The sequence below is a fragment of the Empidonax traillii genome, unplaced genomic scaffold (genome assembly GCF_003031625.1).
Source record: "Empidonax traillii isolate 1590-97213 ecotype Southwest subspecies unplaced genomic scaffold, ASM303162v1 scaffold344:size748272, whole genome shotgun sequence".
NCBI lineage: Eukaryota > Metazoa > Chordata > Aves > Passeriformes > Tyrannidae > Empidonax > Empidonax traillii.
The window spans coordinates 158,656-182,654 of record NW_020955537.1 but is presented as its reverse complement, the minus strand read 5'-3'; the positions used below and the strand labels follow the sequence as shown (position 1 = coordinate 182,654).

General features: G+C 36.8%; 1 protein-coding gene across 3 annotated transcripts in view; it reads left to right on the top strand.

The window, feature by feature from the left end:
* The window catches only part of STAU2 (staufen double-stranded RNA binding protein 2), a 171,275-nt gene that overhangs the window by 48,894 nt on the left and 98,382 nt on the right, over positions 1-23,999 (top strand). For all 3 annotated transcript variants that reach the window (XM_027892287.1, XM_027892286.1, XM_027892288.1), the window contains 6 exons: positions 2,149-2,308; positions 6,277-6,384; positions 12,729-12,941; positions 15,372-15,509; positions 18,675-18,806; positions 22,686-22,746. In XM_027892287.1, coding sequence (XP_027748088.1) covers positions 2,149-2,308; positions 6,277-6,384; positions 12,729-12,941; positions 15,372-15,509; positions 18,675-18,806; positions 22,686-22,746 — 812 coding nt within the window. The remainder of the gene's footprint in view (positions 1-2,148; positions 2,309-6,276; positions 6,385-12,728; positions 12,942-15,371; positions 15,510-18,674; positions 18,807-22,685; positions 22,747-23,999) is intronic.

The following is a 23,999-nucleotide window of genomic DNA, read 5'->3' as shown; positions in this document are numbered from 1 at the left end:
ATGGTGCGTGTATGCTCAGCAGTGGTGGTGATGCACCACATGACACGGTTCCTAGCACCATCTGGAGCAGCTCTCCCTTGTACATCAGAGACATTGAGTCAGAACTAGCCCCAGAGCTGTTGCTGTTGCTAGGATTCATTGTGGACACTTAGTCATACTGGAAGGGAACACATGGAGCATAGTGAGCATGACAACAGAGATCAGGTTTTTACAACTGTGGCAACTTCTTTGAGGATCAATGCTTATAAGAGACGGGATCCACCTGACTGAGTCGGGCAAGGATCTTCATCAACAGGTTGGCCAATCTGGTCAAGAGAGCCTTAAGGTGACAGAGAGTGGAGTTAACCTATAACCAAGCAAGAAGTGATGGACCAAGTTAGTAGGAAAAAAAAAACCTAGGGGTGATGTTGGTGAGAGAGACCCTAAAACCAACTAAACAGGGCTGAAGGGGTCCCACTCCAATTGTAGGCACACAAGTAATTAAGAGCCTAGCGTGGGTAGAGCCCTTCTTGAGCCCTTCTCAAATCTTCGTTTGCGAAGCCTAGCCATGATTGATTTGAATTAAGAGCCTACAAGACAGTGTGATAGGGGAAATCCTTATACCCTATATCCTTTTTCATTTGAAAATCTGCCATTCTTTTTGAGGTAAATCTCAGTCTGAAGCCACTGTACTTTCTATTGTAGATTTTGTCATATTGCTAGTGTGTTGATACTGTGTTTGCTTTTGGAAGAAGAGGTTGGAAGGGGATGAATGCTCTATGTCAGAAGCAAAGAAGGACACAGTGGAGTGGGACAGAAGTTGACATTGTTGAGCTATCTGTTTCTTTGGTTTGACAGCTGCTTAGTTAACTAATGGCACCATGGTGTTTGAATTCCATTAGGCATATAGGACCTTTGTAATTGTTTTCCAGAAAGAGTGGTCAAACACTGGAAGGTCGTCCAGAGATGTTGTGGAATCTTCATCCTTGAGGATATCCACAATATCCTGGACACTGCCTGAACAAGACAGGGTGATTTCAGTGCTTGACCATGCTCTGGGTGCTACATTGGACCAGATGATGTCCAGAAGCCTTTCCAACTTGAGCTATTCTATTCACTTTATGAAAATGCTACATAAGCAAAAGCATTTCCAGGCCTTAATAATTCCCTGTAAGTGTGTTAAACTGTAAACAAGAAATCAAAGTAAATACCCACTTTTTGCATGTCATAAAGGCAATTTAGCTCACTCCTCCAAGGCCCTATAGCCAGAGGCTTGTTGGAGCCAGTGTTACGGTTTTGCTCTTTCCACATAAACGTATTTTTAGAATTAGGCACAAAGTTCAAGGACACTGAGACCAGAGTGCTTATTTGCAGTTGTTTGGTTTTTAAGTGTTCTGCTCTCTGGTAAACTTCTTGTTTTACAGTCGAAATAAATGGGTTACAGTGATTAATGAAAATTCAGAAAGTCTTCATACCAAAAAAATCACCATCCGTGTCCAGAGATGAAAGTAAGGAGAACGCATTTAAAAAAAGATCCTTTAAGAGGAATGAGAAAAACGTAGTACTTTATTTGAATGAACCTAGTACTGTGTTTGAGTGAATCTAGTTTTGTTGTAATGAACCTTGCTTTTAGCCATGTTTTTGGAATCCTGGGCTTTCTTACATTGCTGTAAAATATAGACGGGTTATTTGTCAGATGAGGACCCATTTCTGCTAGGTGTATTCTCTGCCATCTGACTTCTGTTCCTCCTTAGAGCTGAGCTACAAGTTTCATGTGAGTGACCTCACAATCCTTCTTCCTCCGTGCCACTTGTCTGTGGGACAGAAGTAGTCTCCCAGGCATGGCTTCCACTGGAATTTTTGGTTCCCCTTAGGTTTCATCTTCCCAAGGCTCAAACCAAGAAGAGAGCAGAGCTGGGCTGTTGGGCTGATAAACAGTAGAGCTCACTGCAGAGCCCTACAAGTGTAGGTGAGGAGGTGATTTGTTCGTGGAGCTGCTGTCAGAGTTACCAATTGCCTTGCTGAGGTGCAGTCCATATATTTGGCTACTGGGTCTTATTCTGTGAGAAAAGATAATGTTTTATCCCAAATACTACTCTATGTTATATTAAATGGATGGCTAAAATTCCTCATTTGTATTGTTGTTTTCTCTTCATGACTTTTTTCCAGGTATCACTGCCCAGTGCCTAAAATTTTCTATGTCCAGTTAACTGTTGGCAACAGTGAGTTTTTTGGTGAAGGAAAGACTCGTCAAGCTGCTAGACATAATGCTGCAATGAAGGCCCTTCAAGCTCTCCAGAATGAGCCTATTCCAGAAAAATTACCTCAGGTTTGTGTTTCAGAAAACTGTTCCTAATCTTTATGTTAAGATACCAGATTGAATAATTTCATTGCCAGTTTTTCAGTGTTTATTTTTAGTATTTTTTCATATTAACCTCAGTAATTAGAAAACTAATACTAAATTACTGATATTTATTAATAAAGGCACCTTAACATGGCACTAGACTTAAGGAACAAAAAATAAGTAGACATTTTAAAAATGGGATTGTCAACAATGATTAAGTAAAAAATAAAATCAAAATAAAATCTTTGAGATTATACCAAAAGTGGAGAAAATGTCCATTTAATCAGTGACTTCATGGAGAATGAACTATTAACCTTAAAAATGTGTTGTACCATTAATGGAATTTTTACAGTTGAAATTACTTGTCCCTGATATATCTAAGAACCTGATGGAGCTCACTGGCTTTTAGTCACATAGTACCTTTTTAAATAACTGGCTTTCTCTCTGCTATGTTTGTAATTGGTGTATATTGCTGCTTAAAAATTAAAACATTGTGTCATATTTTAAAAAATATTTAACAGAAAAATCATTCTCAGAATAATCTTTGTAAATTGAAAGGACAAATATAATAATATTTCCCAGTCAAAGAAGCCAAGTACTTGCAAGACCTTTAGGAGCACTGTGAGTTTCTGGTGCAGCAGTTGATGACCACTTGGCATCCTGTAGGATCTCAATAGCAGGTGTCCTTTGGTAGGAGACTAAATCTAGTCCTCAGTCAGGAAAACCTCTGTGGCTTGGTTATGCTGAGGGGAAGGCGAGCTGGTTGCAGCTTAGTCCTGAAAAAAAATCTCTGACACTTCATGGTTTAGAGTTGGGGGTGACTGGAGGTAACAGGCTGAGGTAACTCTCTGCCTAGATCATGATGGAGGGAGCACAGAGCATTGCATCATGTGGAGCTGAGAGTGGCTCTCCAGAGAACTGGGGGCTGGTTGAAATAGAATTTAAGCATTTTGTGGTGACAAGGTCCAGGCTCCTCCCTGCTGGTGGTCAACTGAAATGCACACAGGGCTGCGATGCAGTGGTGGTATGTGCCCTCACCACAGAACATGGTCCAGCTCAGTAAAACCTTCAGCAAAACTGACCATCTTGGGTCATCTGTGGAAGGTGATTGATTTGTCTTTGCTCAGACATCGTGCCTGGATCAGAACCAGTACACATCAGATGCTGGCTGGCCTCAATTGCATTCTGAGATTGAGCTTCTTTCTTCCACAATCCCTGCCACTGTGGTCTCAAGGAGAGCAGAGAGGGGAGCAAGGACAGACCTGCTCATATCCATCTGGTAATCCCATTAGTAACTCAGTGAATTTGACTAGAATGGGATCCATGGAAATACATAGGTTTATCTTTTGGCCTTCTCAGCCATGTTTACTTAATGCAGCCTTCTGTATATTCTTCTTTGGTTTCAAGGCACCCTTTTTTCCCTTTTTTAAAAAAAACTTATATAAGGATAAAATCTTTGATCCATATTAAACCAGTGAAGAGGAGTATTGCTGTCTTAATACTTCGTTGCACAAACATGTAGAAGAGCGTAAGGTGAGCAGAAACAAGAAGCAATCAGCCAACAGGGCAGGGTCGCAGTGAATGTGAACTTCTTTCACAAGAGAGCTATTGTGTGTCTGCCAAAGCACCTCTGCTGTCTCATAGATGTGAGGCTAAGAAAGGCCTTACAATTAAAGTGTCAGTTGTGGAATGAGGATCAAATTTAAATCCAAAGTGCCTGAGGCACTCCTGAACATATTTTATCTTCCTTAGGGAAGTCATATGTCTAAGGCTTGAAACTTTATTGCTCAGTCCTAAGGTCCAAGCCTTAAAGTCTTGATCCTCTCTTTTCTCCACTCACAGTTAAGTTTTCTACTGTATTTGGTGAAAAAATATGCAAGGAGTTAAATTTTAAGGGCTGACGGGACAATAAGATATTTTGTGGACAGATGTGTTTGTATTAATCATGAAATTTTAAACAGTAATTTCTAGTTCAAACTATACATATCTGGTTAAACTAGAGTACAGCCAGAAAACCAAAACATTCCTGACTTTGAGGCTTGCTGACAGTCCAGTGGGAATTATATTATTTTATGTAAATTATGCCAGTTTTGATTATTCCCCATTTCAAAGATAATTTGTTAGGTATCTCTTCTAGAACATACCTAGCTTCATTTTCTATTTAATTTGTATTTTCTTTGTTAAATGTAACCTCTATATATTTACAAATTATGCTTAAGTAATTTTGAATATTTTTATAGAACTGATTGTTTTCATAGTGTGTCAGTGCAAAGTTGTTTTTTCGAACTGGTAGTTCATCCTTGTGTCTTCTTTTTGTCAGCTTTTTCGATTATCAGTGTCCTTTATAAAGGACAAAACTTATTTGAATACAATACCAAGTAATATTCTCACTAAGGCTTTTAACAAAATAATAGTACCCCATTCTTTAAATCCCCAAAATATATTTTTGTTTTTAAATATTGTCCTTTTAACTCTGTTGATCTTTCTCAGTGAGTGTCTAATCAATGCTTTTCTGGTCCTATGAGTAATGACCTACATTCTTGATTTTGGTGGTACTTTACCTTTCATTATATGAAATGAGCTAGAGGTCCTACATAACTTCATTCTAACTACCCTTGTTATTGTTTTTCACTTTTTTTTCAGCAGGTTCTATAAACTTTATAATTTTTTTTTTTGCATTTAGCTCCAGATCAGTGTCAGGGATGTAAATGACTTTTTTCAGACTCAAAAGTTTGCAACCATTTCATGAGACAATAAGTGGTCCATGTCTGCATGCTGTAGCTGAGTGCTGGATTTTTGGTCCTGCATTGTCTTAAGGATTAATATATTAAGAGTTAATGAATGATAGATAAAACATTGATAAGTTTCATTTTAATTGAAGAACCTAGTGCGTTTTTAATGCTGTTTTATAACTGTGGTATCTGCATTTTGAAGCTATGCTGGTGGCTGAAGATTTAGATCAGACTTTGTTATGTAAGACGGGAGCTCTGCAGGAATCCACCTAGTTCAGCCCAAGTGTCTTTGCTGTTTACCTCCACTAATAAAAAATTAGGAGCCTGGCCAAGGTTACATGGTTGTTGAGAGTTCCCAGTTTGAAGCATTCAGAGCTTTGCAGTTTAAAAGTAGCTGAAAGTGAAACCTCTGAGAACCAAGGAAATGCAGCCTGGGGGACAAACACCAAAAGGCAGCGGTTGCAAAAGGCTGACTGATCCCTATGCTGGTGGTTGTCTGAGAAAAGTAATATTTCCTGAAGTGTAAAGCAAAACTCAGTTTTAGGCAGGATAATGTTTGCATGTGCCTTTTGTTTTTTTATCTCTTAGCCTCTCTGTTTGTTATGTTCCTATGGATAAATAAATAATGTTCTGTGTTGAGCAAGCTGTTCTCTGTCACTACCTTTTCACACTGGTCATAACTCCCAGAGGGAAGTTGATGGGAGGGGCCATTAACCAGCTGGACCTGCTGAGGACACCTGTAACCTGGTGACCCAGTCCAAGTGTGGGGCTGATTCACTGAATTTCTTCTGAGAGAAGTGCTGTCTTCTGTACTTTCCAAGAAGTACAGATTCCTGCCTTGTTTAGAAGGGGTACCCACAGCACGACTGAGAAACAGATCAAAGGATCTGTTTGATCGTCACATTTGACACAAGAAGTGTATATTCAGATGATTGTTAACCATGGCATCAATAAGACTAAAATCCATAGTTGTTATCTTGCCATTTATAACTAATGAAAAATTATGTGTATGTGTTCCTCTGTTATGCAGCATAAGCACATTATATATGGCGTCACAGTCAGCAGGTGTCTGATAACGGGGTGCTGAGATGGATGTACAAGCGCTGATTTACATATTAACAGGAGAATTCAAAAGTCCTTGAGAAACTGGGGGAGAAGGATACTACATTTTTTTTTTACCTTCTAAGAATTGTAATATGATTATGTATGCATCATTTTCAGAATGGAGAAACAGGAAAAGAATCAGAAGAAGATAAAGATGCAAACAAGTCTGAGATCAGCGTAGTGTTTGAAATTGCTTTGAAGCGCAATATACCTGTCAGTTTTGAGGTATGTGTTACATTTTTATCTGTTTACAAAGGAAGTACTAAAACAAAGTGCCACTACAACTCCAGACAGTTAATAATAGTAATACACTATAAAAATTACTTTAATATTCATGCAAATTATAAATTAAAAATTGTTATTGTATCAGACTCTAAGACACAGATTTTTTACTATTAAAATAGGTGCTCTTTCAGAACTTTTAGAGACCTAATATTTGGTTGCAAACAAGTGGATGGCAGAAAGACAGTTAAATCATCTTTTACATAGGGCTGTGGGATTAGAATTGATAGCCACACTCAGTCTGATTTGAAATAATCTTCAAAACAGTTAGCCAAAGTCTTTGCTTTAACTATAGGCATTCATACACTAGAAGAGTTCCCACTGAAACATTTTGCCTCCGATGTGCTGTTTTCAGAGTCATGAGTATTTTTGTGTTCTGCTCTGTTTGACTTCTTATCTGTCTCTACTTAAGCCTTCATGATTTTTTTTGTTTGTTTCATATGATTTTATCTATGAACCTGCTTCTGACACCTTTGTTTATCTTAAGTAATAAAGAATATTTGGAATGGTTTCAATGCTATCAGTTAAGTAAGTATGGGACAATGAGCGATACAAAATTTTTCCGATGAGAAAGTTCTTACAAAAGCTTGTTGTAAAAATCTAATGTTGTGGTAGGAAGCACCGGATTTCCAAGGTGATTTTTTTCTTTTTTCTTTTTTCTTTTTTTTTTTTTATAATGCAGATAATGCTAATGTAAGTGACTTTTTAATGTTTGATTTTTCTGCTTTTTGTTTTACATTTAAACTAAGTGTGCATGAAAGACGTGGGTAGTGCTTATACTGGTGATGGTTATTTTCTCCAGTGCTTTTTCCTTCTAAAGTATAGGCATATATTTGCATATGAAAAAAACCCCAAAAAAACCTAAGCTGTGGCATGCCTTACAGTGTGCTGTATGCAGCTTACTGACGTGGTTGGCTCATGTCCCTGAATTGACCAATGTCAAATGAGCTATTTCGACCTTCTGAGAAATCTCTCAGAACTTGAGTAAGAGAGCCAAAGACAAGGAATACTGTTTGTCACTAAGGAAGTCCGTGGTAAAACAAAAGCATAATGTGCTTCATGTATGTGGTCTGTGTGATACACACAATTAGAAAGTTAAGAGGATGTAAAATCTAGAGGATGAAACTGGGGTGTCTGGGAGTGTTGGAGTATCAGTTTGCTGTTGATACCAAGAACCTAACTCTTATATAAAAGATCAAACATAATGGTTTCAAAATGGTGTTTCAAAAAGGAAGTTTATAATTAGAGTTTCAGTTTTCAGACATTGTTTTCTATCTTAAACACTTAAAAGTATTTGGAATAGTTCCGTATGAATCAATGCACTAAAATGCAAGATGTATGGTCACTGATCACAGAGTAGCTTGGAGGGTGGAAAGAAAAGAGGGACAGTGCTTTGAATGTCTTCTTAACTTCATTCCTATTTCAGCTTATTTAAGGGAGAGCATTTGGTAAGGACAAAGGACAAAATGAAGGCAGAGGTACTTAGTACAGGAAAAGTCTAATGTGTCACTTGCCAAAGAATGTTAGCAACATTGAAAAAAAACAGTTTCTTGCTCTCCTGACAGGTTTTGTGTTATTTCCTGCCTTTAAATCTAAGTATAGGTGACATTCTTAAATAGAGTTTTGATTGAACTTGGTTCTGGCTTATTTTTCAATAAAACTGCTAAGCAATTATGGGTAATCCTCAGGATCTGATGTTTCTAATAGGATTTTATTTACAAATGGTCTTGTGTTATTCCAGGCAGGCATCAAAGCTTTTTCTAGCTTTTATTTTGTGTGCAGTAGCTATAAAATAATCTGCCTTTTCTTCATCTGACAAAGCTTTAGCCAGTGTTCCAACAGTGCTGTGTTATGCAATGAAGTAATGATCATAAATATGTGTAAAGTTCTATGTAAGCATGCCCTCAGAATTGCATGAGGGGTGGACAATCGTGTGTCATGTAATATGGCTAGCTTTGATTGCCTAGGAACTGTAGGACGAGTATTAAAGAATTTATGTCTATTAAATTGTTAACCAAAATAGAAACATTCAATTCTAATAAAGAACAAGCTTTACTCCATACTTTTCAATGATGCATCTTTAGCTAACCTTGATTCATCAGCTTTTAAGTCAAAATGCAACTGCTCTAAGGCTTCTGTGGGGTGCTCAATTGTGGCAATGGATTTACTCTATATAGGATGGAAGAAGTCCTGTCAGAGATGGACTGGTAAAGGAAAAGAAGAAAACAGCTCAAATGTTATAGAAACAGAAGTTTTTAATGTTGTTTAAACAGATCTTAAGATGGCTTTTCCGTATTTTTGCAGTCACTGCTTCTCTTTCCTGACACCCCCTGTAAAGAACCCTTATGCAGGAATGTCCTGGGAAGATATCCTTAGGTCTTCTCATTGGCCTTTGTTCACCTCTTTCTATTGGCTATTAACTCTTTACCTGATTGGGTTTTTCTGTAGTACCTTGAGACTGTAACTGGCCCCTTTTCAATCCCCCTGAAAGCCATATAAGCCCCCATCCCCAATAAACTTCCTCCTTCATCCATCCCTCAGCGTGGTTTGTGTGAGCTTCTTACGGGCTCATAGAACCACGTGCTCAAGGGGCAGTTTGGGAGAGCATTACACCTCCAGAGAATGGTTTAACACCCAAGACCTGAAGGTGCCCCCGTCCAAATCAGCTGTCATACTCAATGAGCAGTTTTTAAGGAGGAATACAGAAGTGATTGCTGTAGGAATTGTTGGAGTACCTGTAGACTGGTCATTTTGCTTATTATTTCTTCTTTGGCAGTAGGCTGAAGTCTTGCTTTTTTTCAGTTATTTTGCAAGATATATGTGTTTTTTAGTTCTTATTTGTCAGTAAGGAGTTGGTGATCCTAGAAAACATAACTGAGGTCAACAGCTTCAGGTAGTAGAACATGTTGGGTTGTTTCAGCTTGTTATATTATTTTCAGTATTTTCCTTGGATTGGAGTGTTATTTCTTTAGAATAGCAAATAAAATAATATATGTTTTTTCATTCTCAGTACCAGGAGTGAAGGCATAGAGTGCCTGAACAGGCAGATTTTCTGCCCTTCCATCCCTGTCCAGTGTTCTGCTGGGAAAAAGAGATGCAGTTGCTTATGTCCCACTCTTATCAAAGTAACACAGAGATTCTTTATTTTGAACCAGCAGCAGACCGAATTGCTGACTCTGGGATACTGGTTCTTAGCAGGAAGTCTCACACCTAACTAGCTTCTGCTCTCAGATTAAGGCTTTGTATGATTAACTACTGAGTAGTTCTCAATTGGGTTTTGCGTGATGGTCACCCTTTCTCACTGAGGTTTTACACCTAGACATCCAGTTGTTTTATTTTGTTTTGTTTTGTTTTTTAACTCAGAAAATCACAAGCACCTGGAAATATAGTGGTATTTTAAAACTTATAAATAATCATGGATACATATGAGTGTAGGTGACATGGGTTTGTTGATCTGATTTTTGTCTCCTCTATTTCTTGGGGGTTTTTTAATGTCCATTTAATCTCGTCATAATCCTCTGAATTTTCTACCTGGAGTCTCATTAATAATTGAAGCAGCATTGCTCTTTCACTGTAATCATACCGCTGTTTTACATTTGTCAGCATGATTCATTAAGTTAAGCCAAATTCATTCTTGATGTAACTTGACCTTAGATGTGTTTTGGCCCCATGTGTTTTCTCTTGCTGTAATTATTCTTTAAATCCATGGAACAGAAAAAGAAAACTGTATTGAACTGTCGCCCTTAATCAAATTCTCAGCTTTAAATTAACCATGATTTGGTCCACGGGTTGTATCTTTCAACTGAGGAAATAGTTTAATGTCCTAATGCATATAGTGTTCTTGGATAGCAAAGGTTGAATTTCTTTCTAGTGTTTTCTGTCCCAAGGCTCATAGCACAACTGTTTGAAATCATGTGGAGTAAAAAGATCTAAAATCTGGGGTTAACCAAAAATATTGTTAAGTAAATATTTTTTTGCTTAATTACCACATTTGGATGTTTAGCTTGATCCCGATCCCATCTGAATCCTATGGGATTCATTCCGTTGACAACACAGACTTTTTTCCACTTACCCACTAACAAAGGAACAGTTTTTATTGTTTTCCAGTCAGTGATTTACCTTGTGTCACATACTTAAAATTTAAAAGATGAAAAACACACCAGAATGCATTAGTTTTATATTAAGAAATATATTTTTGTGTATGAAAGTGTAATCTGGTTTTGTATTAACATTCTTGCTCTCATATATATGTGTGCATTTATATATATATATATGAGAAAACTCATATAAAACTAATATTTTAGGAACTCAGTAATTATATTTCTTAAGCAACTTATTTTGTCCTTTTTCATCTGGTCAGTGTAGACATTCTTGTATATTTTATTAATACATTATATTGCATGTAAAGAGAAACACCTGTATAATGGTATTAGTAGAACCACGAAAAGATTAAGGACCTTAGTAAGGTTAATTTAGCCATGTTTTACAGACATGGTGTTATACTTGGATAGCAATGTACAGGGATGGATTAAGATATGCCTATAAAACAGAGTGGGAAATGCTGCAGTGTGATGAAAGTGTTCAGCTGTGTCTAAGAGCAGGAGATCCTGGAACTGGGCTCATCCCAGCTCTGGTGCATGCAGTGCAGCATCCCGTGGCTCAGAGTGGGTCAGTGCCTCAAAAGCACATGGTGAAGCGCTAGTGGGCAACTTTCAAGTGAGGCAATCTTGAAAAAACACTTCTGAAGTTATTACCTGGTGTCTTAGAGTGGGAACATTCCTGGACTACAACAGAAAAATCCCACGCTGGCATAGATGTCATCTTATTCTGGAAAAGTGCGGACAAAGTTGTCTGTTAATTTTTGGGTTTTGTCTTTTTATAGATATATGCTGTGGTAATTGTATTTGCTGAAGTTGCCACAAAAGAGAGCTTAAAAAAGAAATACAAGCCTTAGGAGACCTCATTACAGTGCAACAGCAAAACCAAATAATGCAAGGGACACGACCTTGATAAAAAGAACTTTAATACAAAACATGTTGTAATAATATTAAGATTGAAGGCTTCAGCACATTAAAACTATAGTTATTACACCAAGAAGGCCCTTCACCTTTACCTCAATTCCCTTGCACTCAAGCATTACTCTTCTTCAACAAATGGTTTGATGTAATTCCATCCACTGAAAAAAATTGGTATTTATATTGATTTTGAAGATATTATAAAGAGATACCAGTCAGATATTCTGTCTCCTTATACATATTACACATAACAAAGATTAAATTAGGTAGCTGCTTCCGCCCATCAAACAAAAATAACTGAACCTTTTCCCAAATGAGGTCTCTAATTCCTGATAGACATTGTCCAGACCAGTAAACAGTGCGTACATGAAGAGATGGCTATCCTAACACTTGCAGTGCTGTGATTTGTGGGTGAATGTATCCTAACAGTATAGCCTTCTAAAAGGAGGTAAATGTGTGTGTGTGTGTGAAAGTGAAGACAGAAAAAGAGCCAAAGGTACAGCATGGGTTTTCTCACTGTCATCCTGAATATGTTTGGAAGGGAGTGAATAAATAATTTTTTTCAGAAATGATTGGCTTTTGTGTGAGTTATGGTAGCTCTTTTGGTAATTTTTTGTGGTACTGCTGGAAGAGACAGCTGAGAATTGTGGAGGAAAAACTATGTCAGCCTTTCAAATATACAGGATATTGCTCTGAGTTGTGTACTCTGGCAAGGTAAGAGTTGAGAGCAGGCATGCTGCCTGCAGCTAGGACAGCATAAAAATACGAATCTTTGAGACAGAAGTTTGGAACTACGAACATCCTACATTTTAATGATAATAGAAAAAAAATGAGCAGGTTGAGGTAATGCCATATAAATACAGTTTTAAATATGTTTTACGTAAAGAAATAGCCAAAGCCTGGTAGACTTTCATGGATTTAATTTCTTTAGTATGTGAAGTACCTTGCAAGGGAAAAAACCAGTAGTCTTGCTTTAAATATGAGTTATTGATGTGTATGGTGTTTTTCTATAAATATTTTAAAAAATATAGTTCTACTGTATTTTCTGAGAAACACTGAGTATAGAGGTTAGGTTTGCTTTATCTAACTAGTCCTAATTTTCTGTCCTCAAATCTTACACTGTCATTAATACTTATCCAAGTTTTATGAAAACTCATCTAATACCTTCAGTTAGCAAGAAAATTGCATTAGTACTAAGTTCATTTCAGAGATACAAATATAAAGTTTTCTTCTGGTAGGGTGATTTGATTCAATGTTACTTTCTCGTAAAAGGTGATTAAAGAAAGTGGACCTCCGCACATGAAGAGCTTTGTTACACGAGTTACAGTAGGCGAATTTACTGCAGAAGGAGAAGGCAACAGTAAGAAACTCTCAAAGAAACGTGCTGCAATGGCTGTCCTACAAGAACTTAAGAAACTTCCTCCTCTTCCTGTGATTGAAAAGCCAAAACTTTACTTTAAAAAGCGTCCAAAAACAATATTGAAGGTATGTGTCCACCTTTGACAGAATTAAGAATGTTTGCTCACAAAGTAAGAGTCAGATTTAAAATGAATAAAGGCTTATTTGTCATTTTCTGTCCAGATTACTACAGTTAACTTGTTAGTGTCAATATTGTTACTTGTTTGCCTGTGTTAATATGCCTGGGCTTTTTTTTTTAAGTCCTGAGAATGCCATGGAATTCTCAAGCATAATGGCTTGTAAATAGCTCACATCACTGAAGTCTTCAAGGGTTTGGTTCAAGTCTAGTGGAGGGTCAAACCCTCCAAGTGGCTCTGTACAGCCACGTGAAGTTTTAGCATCATCTCCCTTGGGAGGCCCTACTAGCATATGTAGTGACTCTCTCCCTGGGCTCTCCCCCTTCCCCAGTTCGACAAGGGAGAGAGATTTGTGAAATAGTAAATACAGAGGGTACTGCTTTAGTGCTTCAGTACTTCCTTCACTAAAAGTATGACCCTTAGGAATCTATATATTTATATAGATTGGTATACTCAGTATACTAAGTATGTGCAGAGTTCTGAAGGAACAGCCACCAAAAAAGCCCTTTAATGTAAGTAAATAATTTGGAGATTGCAGAACTGGGTTTGGAAAACGTAGAGAGGGCTTATTTATTACCTTCCCCTTTTCATTTGCCTTCAAAACAGAGGGAGAGATTTTTTCAAGAAAACCTACTTTAATTAGATACCTATCTCCTACTAAGATTCTGGGGGTCTAACTCAAACACTTCTAGGAAAAAGTTGGCAGGAAAATTATTTAATGGAAAACCATCAGCATAAATGCATATTTAAAGCTGGAAGATCTGAAAAGGCGTTTGGTTTGGCTTCCTCATTTTGGAAAGTTTTTCTCAAGAAAGATGCTAAGGGTATAATAATGTAAATATCCCTTACATTACCATGTACCACTTACAATTATGAGCTTAAATTTAGTTATCCGAAGTTGACCTTGTTAGAAAGAGACATTAATTGTCAAAATAAGCTGCATGTGTAGAAGGTTTTTATTTTTCGAATATCCAAACTTCTGAAATGCTCTCAGTGTGCTGATTTCTTTCAATTTAACCTGCAAGTGTTTTAAGCATCAAAAAACTGGCAACAAAAACTTATTTTTATCTGTATATATATTTATGAAGCTGTATCATATGTCTGGCTCTTTATTTAGCCTGTTCTGTATTTTGTCTCTTCCTGGCTTCTTGCCCACACAGCTGCCCTTGTGTATGACATTGTCTTAGCTCTTTCACCTACATCTTCTCGAACTACACTATGAGGATTCGCTGCACAGCTTTCTAAATATAATATCCCTCTCTAATCTTTGCCTTCAGTTGCTGATAATGTCTTCAGGTTCTGGAACACTGTTATTTGAGAAGCTTAAGGAAGCATGAGTGCTCATCTTCTCTTAGCTGACATGGTTTCATAAAAAGGAAATAGCTCAATAACATAAAAACAATTCTACAGTCAAATGCCATTTACATTTGTGAATTCATTCTTTGTGTTGTGGTATATAAATCAGTTAAATATGACTTCAGCTAAATTTTTGTGGATCTTAATTTCTTCTTCCTAAGATCCACAAACAAATATTTTCATAGCTGTTTCCTTTGAGAGAGCATTTGCCATGCAAGCAATAGCTCATTAACAGAATTTCAGAACCAGAGAGTTTGTAATGATTGTAGTTTTTCACTTTTCTCTATAATCTTCGACAGACCACTTTGTCAGTTCTTTTGTTTTTCCCCCATCAGATCAATTCCCTCACCAACCATACATTTTGACATGTTATTGTGAGGGTTATTGTCTGTTAAGCATTTTAAATATTTTGTGGTTGGTTCACAACATGCAATATTTATAGCCATTCACTTCATAAAAGTATTTTGAGGCTAAACTTGTGTGACACACAGAGCAAACCTTCTGCACCTTTAGTTGCATTGTAGGATGGAAGGCAGGGGTGCTAAGAAGGAAAGCAGAAAGGCTGAGAGGGGAAGCTTCCTTATTATACAGGATAAATCTTTTTTGATTTCATGTAAATGTCATCTCTTCTTAGTGTAATGCATATTCCAGCATTGTGCAACCTATTTTAAAGGTTTGGGGCGAAGGGTCCTAAAAGTAGGGCAATAAGATATAATTGACTGATGAATCTGCTGATTTTCATCCATCCTCATAAGGATCTCCATAGACAGATGAGGGTATTTGTAGCTTGCAGGTGCCAGGTATGCACACTACCTGCAACTTTAGCAGGCAGTGTTTTTTCACAGCTTTGAGCCTGAGGATTCTTATCTTTTGTCTCATGATAAAATTATTTACAAATTTACTTCCTATTCTCTCAAAGAGAGTATTAAAAAAGAGATAACCCAAATAAATGTTTTATTGAAGCAGGGTAGTAATTGTATGATATATACTGAAATAATGGTTCTTTTCTTTAAATCTGGTTTAGACTGGACCAGAATATGGTCAAGGAATGAATCCCATCAGTCGTTTGGCTCAGATCCAACAGGCCAAAAAGGAGAAGGAGCCAGAGTATGTTCTTCTTTCAGAGAGAGGAATGCCTCGCCGTCGAGAGTTTGTTATGCAGGTATCATTTGCTGTCACATCAGACATAATGGCATTGCTTTGTTTTGTTCAAACTCAAGCAAAATGGTGGCATAATGTGAAGTGGAACTCCCTGTGTTTAGCTCCTTGCTTTACAGTCAGTTATACAAGAGTAGAATGAAATACAGTATCAGAAAGCCTGTCTAAACTTTCTTCTTTCTCTTGGTGAAAAAAATGGCCACTTGGTTACATGGCTTCTAGGCACTTTTCTTGTAGTGGTTTCACATATTGTTTTTTACTGATTTTATCTCTGGTGGTTCTCGATTTATTTACTTGTCTTTTGGAAAAAAATATTGGGCTATTGTTGATCAGAGGATTGCAATAATAACTAGTAGTCTGAAGTATGGGTATTAATATCTCCACATTACCAAGCATTTTGGTTTTAAAAAATAGTGTTGTAAATATTTTCAGATTTTCAGTTTCTTTTTGGCTTTGTTTATATCTAAAATACACCAAAAAAAAAAAGCCATCTATCACATGTTTTAGCCTGTCCTCTGTCTGGACCTAATTCAGAAACAGTAGATCATTAATGTTTCTTTCATATTTAAATTAAGAACATGTACAAAAATTTGATATAACTTTGATATTTTGTTAGATAGCGCAACAGCAGGTTGAGAAAGATTAGGATCAGGAAAGGATTCTGTACTCTTGTGTTTTCACTCAAGGGTAATTTTGTGCCGGAACAACTCAGAACAGCATACCTCAACATGTTTTGACTTGTTGCCTACAAACCACACCAAAATGTCACTTCTGATCAGAAGCAGAATTTATGATGTTCCAGCACCTCCTTCTTCAGAAAGTTAGTTATGATTTCACTTAAATCTGTAAGTTCCTCCTTTGTATCTATGAAGATAGTCTAGCAATCTTAATTTTCTTGAACCTCAGTGGTCTTTCTTGATGATTTATTATTTTTATCTCTGAAGCAAAAGATGTTGGGTTCTTTTTTGTTTCAGAATCTTTTTCATGAATATAAAGTTGGATTTACAACTCTTTGTGAGACCTGAAATTATTTGAAAAAGAGCAATTCTATCACAGACAATCTCATTTCCTGTGCTTAAACCCCCATGGGACTGTCCACAGTTAGTGGTTGTTTTGTGAGGCCTCAGAAGAGGACAGTATAACACAGCCTAGTATCAGAAAAATGGGCTGGGAGTTTAGTTTTCTGTTGGAGGAATCTCAATAATGGCTAAATCTTTAGTTTGAATTAAAAAAGAGTCTTAAAAGGGGGGAATATGTAGAAGACTCCTTTTATCAAAGAAGGCTTGTGAAAGAAAGAGTCAAAAAAATTTCATAGAACAGTTGCTTTGTTATTTTCACACTAAAATCGTACTGCTGCTTCTCTTGCCTTCAGGAAGTCTCAGTGGATCCATTATGACATGCAAAAAACCCTATCAGAATAAAAAACCTTTGTATAAACTACTTAAACAATGTTTTCATTTAATTTAATTGAATGTGGAAGTAAAATATCCAGAGATAATATGTTCATTTTTATCTGTCACACAAAGAGCAAGTTTAGATGTGATGAAATGGATCCAATTACTTGTCCTGGCTACTAGATAAACAGAAGAAAACCTCTGATGACATTAGTTGGTGTTCTGTTCCCAAAGTTAATTTCAGAAAGCTCTTTCTCTTTGTAGTCAGACCTTTAATCCTTGATAGAGGTTATAATAATAGCTAAACCAGTTTTACAGGTCTGAGAAATAGTAACACATTGATTTATTGTGAGCTATGTTATAAATTATCATTTTGTCTTGTCCTATTAAAGTCCCTCAATTTTACTGCATATAAACTTGTAGCAGATTGGCTATTTTCTAATTGTTATTGTGAACTGCATAGAAGATAAGGTTTATATTTCAAGATTATTAATATTCCTGGCTTAGGTAGCTGAACCTTTTTGCTTAATTATATATATTTATATACTTTAGAGGAATAGTCATGATTATTATTATTTGTTTTCATCCTTTTCTTGATATTTAGAATTAATAAGTATTTGAGTAAATAAGAATTTAAACTTTTAGGAAAATATGCATATATGACAATTCGAGGAAAGTGAAGAATTATTGAATAACATAAGCTACTAAATAACATTTATTATTTATCTAACACTAGTATGCCTGTTTTTACATTTTTTTGAAGCTCCTTCCAGACATTTTTGGTCTTTGACCTCTGAGATTTCTTTTGTTCAGATCACCTTGGCTATTTTATTATTTTTATTTTATTTTGATTTCCTTTTTTTTGTACACGCTTTTGAAACTGTGAACCATTTTAAGAGACAATTTGGCAAAAAAAGGGCTTAATGGACAGGACACAATATACCTATCAAAGAGCTTTGAATCTTGCGTAAGTGGATAGCAATGACAGTGCTAATATCACGAACTGAACACATATAGCTCCAGAAGTTTTAAGAATGGTACCCAAGCCAAGGACCTTATAAGTTAGAGCTGCACACTTTGTGGGTATCCATTGTCTACTATTTGTCCTTATTATAAGGCTTTAATTTCTCCTAATTTTGTGAAAGGCACAGTGTTTGTCAGAAACCCTTTGTTCTGTATGGACCACAGGTCCAACGAGGAGCCTTCTTTCCAAAAACTTTTGATCAAAGCTTATCAGGTGTAAGTGGTCCCAGCCCTTGTGTTCCTTGCAGTGTGACAAAGTGGGAGGAATGCAAATATGGTTTTCATCTTTCCTTAGAAACCACTCTCATTTAAATCTCCAGTTCACTGTTTGTCTCTCCGTTGTTCTGGATACTCTCCTGATGATGCTGGGGAGCTGCTGCAGGCAACACTCCTACAAGAAGGAGGGAGTACAGACCCTGTGGCACTTCCAGTGTTAAGAAAGAGTGGGGGAGAGGTTCATCAGGCATAATGGGGGTTGACACAGAGGCTGGTGGAAGAGAGGGGAAACTGTTTGAGCACTGAGATACATAAAAATATGGCTCTTTGGTATGAGTTTGGGAACTTCCTGAAAAATCTAAACAGGTTCCTCTGTGTGAACCAATATTGTAGTTCCCCCATGGCACTACTTTTACTGTTTCAAGATTACATCTTCATCAGAAGAGCTGACAGCTGTTGATAGATCAGGTGTATTACATGGTGATATTAAGAAGTCTTGCATTTGTCATGATTATGATCAATATTTTCTTTTTAAGGTAAAAGTAGGCAATGACATTACTACTGGAACAGGCCCAAACAAGAAAATAGCTAAAAGAAATGCAGCAGAAGCAATGTTGCTACAGCTGGGTTACAAAGCCTCTACTCCTCTTCAAGACCAGCCAGAAAAGGTGAGAACCAATTGTTATGATGCCCATATTTTACCCTTGTCTAAATTTTGAACCTGTAGCAGCTAATCATTTAGTAAGAATGGAATCTTAAGCTTTTGCAACTCCTGTTTTAGGGAGTTGCTTGTCACAGATTAGCCTTTCCTTAGCTATAGCTCTATAGCTACACCTGTTAGTAAGTGCAGCCTCTGCTCATGTAAGAGTAATTAGGAACAGAAAGGTAGTTCCATAGAATATGTGTGTGCAGAAGTGTACATGTGATGCATGCATCTATTTCGTCTTACAAATCAGGATGAATGTGCCTCTTGCTTTTATTCCATTTTGGGCATCCATGAAAGCACTGAAAGGAATTATGTTAGTAACTTTTATACACGAAATAGCCTCAGCAGTCAATGTTTATCTTCCCACTGCATGTGCACTAAAAGCATTCCAGAAAAAGTGGCCTTTTCAGATTTGATGACTGATAAAGAAAATGTGTGTCACTTTTTTTTTTTTTTTTATGGAGAAGAAATTGCGTTTTTAATTCATGTGTTGCAGGTATGTGTTTCCAGGTTAGCTATGTGTAACTTAACATTCCTCTCCTGTCTTGAGTTTGTTAATAGGAGATTTTGTAACCAAAATTGGGTGTTATAGGTTTTGCCTTTTGTATTGTGAAAAAATATTTGGTAAGGTATTCGATTAAGATGTGGACTCTAAGCAGCTTCTGTCATATGCAGTCACTGCATGTATATATTTGGTAATTTCTTGCATGTTTATTGTGACTGCACCAGCTAGCTCAGGTCAACAGAGTATTCTGATATATATATATACATGAAGATACTCTGTTCTGTATGTTCTGTACTCCTAGCCAGGAAGCATAAATGTTGTACTGGTTACTTAACCCCACCTCCTTCTGTTTTCCTCTGCTCTGAGAACAGCAGCAATATGTATGCTGTTCACACTCACCTTCACTATGCTCTTCACTATAACTCTTAGTCATACACAAGTGTGAAATACTCTAAACAGAGTACTTGGAAGCTAAATGATGTTCCTAGTGAGAACACACTGTGCACACATACCCATTTAAAAACAGGGTTTTGGTTGAGTCAAATGATAATTCATTTTCACCAGAACGCTGACACTTTTTTGCTGTAGAATATACTTTCTACAGTATGGAAGTTTCTTCTTTTGCCTCACTGCCAATATGGCCAAAGGGCTTTAATGAAAAACAAGAAAAAACAGAGAAGTCAATGGGGTTTTTTTTCCCCCTAGTAGGAAAACATACGTTTTCATTCTTGGATTTTAAATTGTACTAATTTTACTTGGTATTTTCCAGAGATAAAGCCTGAAAAAATTCAGCCCACAACATAGTTGCTTTGGAGAGCTCTACACGGTGGAAACTTGTGGTTACATTGAAATCCTTAAAAGAAATTAAGGCTAAAAAGAGATGATGCTGCTTTGTTTCCCTACAGCCATTAAGCTATTACTTACAAGTGCATTACCTTTAGAAAATCAGGTTTAATTACATACTTGCAGATGTATACATTTTAGGATTGGTAGACTGGCATGCAGTGGCCTAATACTATTCTTAACACAATGAACAAACATGTTACTTTATCAAAAAACTGTGAACTACTCAAATTTTATGTAGTGAGAGTATCATAACAAGATCATAACAAATTTTTATAGCTTTGTTGGGGTTAAGGTCATAAAATATCTGGAACATCTGGCTTTATCTTCTGTATGTAACAGACTGAACATATTTGGAGATGCACAAGTTAGTTTGTGGAGCTTAAAGCATTTTAATTCTCTAACTAAACTGTGGTGAAGAGAGAAAATAGCCCTTAGATCTGTATCAATTTGAGCACTGAAAAATTCCTTCCATGTAAATTGCACAATAAAGCTACACCATTAGAAGATACTTGTTTCTCTCTTCGAATCCAAAATGGGGCCTAGTGTAGATTGGCTGATGTAGCAGGTTGGCATCTAAATGGACAATTTTCACTTGTGTACTTTTTGATGATTTTAGTAGAAAAGGCAGCTTCTCTTTTCCCAGTGTCTCTCCTTCTCTGAGTCTTTCCATTTCATTCCTCCTTCCTTAAAAAAAAAAAAAAAATTCATTGTTTTAAAGAAGACCTAAGAGTGTTACAAGAGCAATGCGTGGTGCTGATGCCAGCACAGGTAATCCAGGTTATGTAAAAAAGTAAAGGCTCTGCTATTTTCTGAGCTAATCCGATTCCTAGAGGAAATCAGTAATGTTTGTGCAGAGCCCCGAGGAGAGCAATTTGAAAGTGCACTGGGAGGCTTTTTGCAGCTGTCAGAATTTTAGCTCTATGGATAAGAATGGAGAGTTGTCATAATTTTTTCATGTTTCTGTCCTTTTATTTCTTCTTGCCTAGAGAGAAGAAAAACAGAGCAGGTTGCATTCATGTAAGGCATCAGCATTAAGGATCACTTACTGATAGATGAATTCTTGTTAAATTCCCCAACATGATCAAGTTAATAAACAATAAAACGAGAAAAATAAGGAGAGTTGGAAATGTTCTCATATTGTAGCAGTGCTCTTGTGCTGATATCATATTATGGATGGATTCCTGACACAACCATGCTGTTGTAACAGCAGTAAATACAAACATACTTATAAATTGCCTATTACTTATTCATTTGAAGAACTGTTGTCTCCCATATTTTCCAATATACATATTTACTTTATGAATAAAACAAGTTATGTGAAATTAAAGTGCATGGAGGTGGGTGACCAGTTTAAAAGCCAGCTGTAATACCTGGCCTCCCTTTCAATTACATTTCTCCCATTTTCACTGCACAGTGCCAAGGCTGTAAGCACTTCAGATGTACATGATGGTGAAAAGCAAGGAAACAATCGTTTGAATAGCTTCTTTTGAATAGCTTCCCTGCTCTTTCCCAGGGGAAACATGTCATCTAGTACTCTTCATGACACCATGATAGTAATCTTAACAGCCTTAACACAACTTCTGAGATGCAGAGGCAGATTTCAGCTCATTGATTCCCCTTTGCATCTCTTCCACTTGGCAATCAGGAGCAAATGATTACAACTTTGTACAATTTATATGCCAACATGGCATATAGCCTGCTTTGCTGCAAGGTTTTCTGTGTGCATACAAAATCCCAGTGAAATCTGAAAAGGATCATTTGTTTCACATTCATAGAGCTGATTGTCAGTAGCTTCTAAGTAGTGAGGAAGCTTGGACTTGTTTATCCAGTTCTACAATAAACCTAGAACACTACCATCTTATTTACTGTATAGACTTCAGTGATGTCCTCGTTTTGAAATTCTGTTAATTGCTCCCCTTTTCATTGTCGGAGTAATAGCCAGTATTAACCATAATAAAATTAATTTGAAGACAATTAGCTTCATCAAAAATAAATTAAAATAATGAAAAATTGCAACCATTTTTGCTTCAAATTCAGCAACTAAATGGATTCCTAACAAATAAATATTATAAAATTACAACCAAAGTACTTTATGATGTTTATGCATTCCTTCATAGGCAGTTACTAGGGTCTTCTAGTTTTAGAATGTAATTTCTCTGTTGTCTGTTTGTATTTTCAGCTGAGAGTTGCTTCAAACATTTAATTTTATTTAGGTCTGATTTGGTAACTTATTGAGTTGAGCCTAATCCTTGGGGAAACATTTATATTTCAGTGTTAGGCAATAGTTGTTAATGTTTATTCATGAAGGGTGTATTTCTCAAAAAACCTATCTTAGGCAAAAATTAAGATGTGTTAGCAAAATTTTGTCACTTGGATATGACAATCCCAAGTTATCCTTATTAAAATCTTTCAACTGAATTTATAAACAGGAGTGTTCTGTTTAGGGAGTAGTTTGCTCTTTACTTATTTGTCTTTTTCTACCTGTTTCAGCTTGGAGAAAACAAGAGTTGGAATGGACAGAATGTTGGGTTTTCTGAGCCAACAAGTAACAGTAAGTATTGCTTTCTAAATTTGTATTTATACTTATTTCTCTTGGTCTCTGTAGGATTTGGAGTATTTGAGACAAGTGAAATGCTTTTTGTAAATATTTTAGGATTTTTATTGTGATTAGATGAATCCTGAGTGTCCGCTGTGTGAGTGTAGGTATGAAAGAGTACAGGAACAAGGAGATTTTTATTTACTCATTGAATCATTGAATCTTTCAGTTTGTAAGGGATTTTAGGAAGTCATCTAAGTTGCCTGCTCAAAACACAGTCAGTACAGAGTTCAGACAAGGTTGCTCATGTCTTTTTAGTAGTTCTCCAGGAACAGAGATTCCATAACTTCTCTGGGCAGCCTGTTCCAATGTATAACTATATTCACACTGAATTTTTAAATTTTTTTTCTCATCAGAACATCTCTTGTTTGTTTATGACTATCATCTCCTGTTCTTCTGCTCTGTATCTCAGTAATGTGCCTGGCTCCATCTTTTTGACAACCTCTTCTTCGATACTGGAAGGCTGCTATTAGGTCTCTCAAAGCATACCACTGTCCAAAAAGATTTCCATCATCTAGACTGTAACATTCCATTACCTAGACTTTAACATCACAGCTTGGAGACAAGTATGTTGTGGGAGACATGATGCCAACAGTCTTGCTAAACCCAAGGTAAATCACATCCAGTGCTCTTCCTTCCTTCATAAATCCAGTCATTTTATCATAAAAGGCAATGACATTGTGTGAGCACAAGTGGCTATAAGAGGACTATATGATTTTTCCAGGTAATGGAGTGAGGCTGACCAGCCTGCCTGTTTTGATGATGATGCCTTTCTCCAGTCATCTGCATGACTATTTGAAGATAACAGAGGGTGGCCTCACAATGATATAAGTTGGTTGACTCAGCACACTGAGGTGTATCCCATTTGGTCCAATGGATGCACAGGGAGTTCCACCTGAATGAGAGGAAGAACTTCTTTACTGCGCAGGTGACCAGGCAGTGGAGCAGATTGCCCAGAGAAGTTGTGGAATCTCCCTCACTGGAGATATTCAAGAACCATCTGGACACAATCCTGTTCCATGTGCTCTGGGATGACCCTGCTTGAGCTGGGAGGTTGGACCAGATGACCCACTGTGCTTCCTTCCAATCTTACCCATTCTGTGATTCTGCGATTCTGTGACTTATATGGGCTGAGCTCTATCTTTTCTTAAGGCATCCCTGACTCTGATCAGGTTCTACTACTGGTAGTTTCTCTCTTCCTTGAGCTA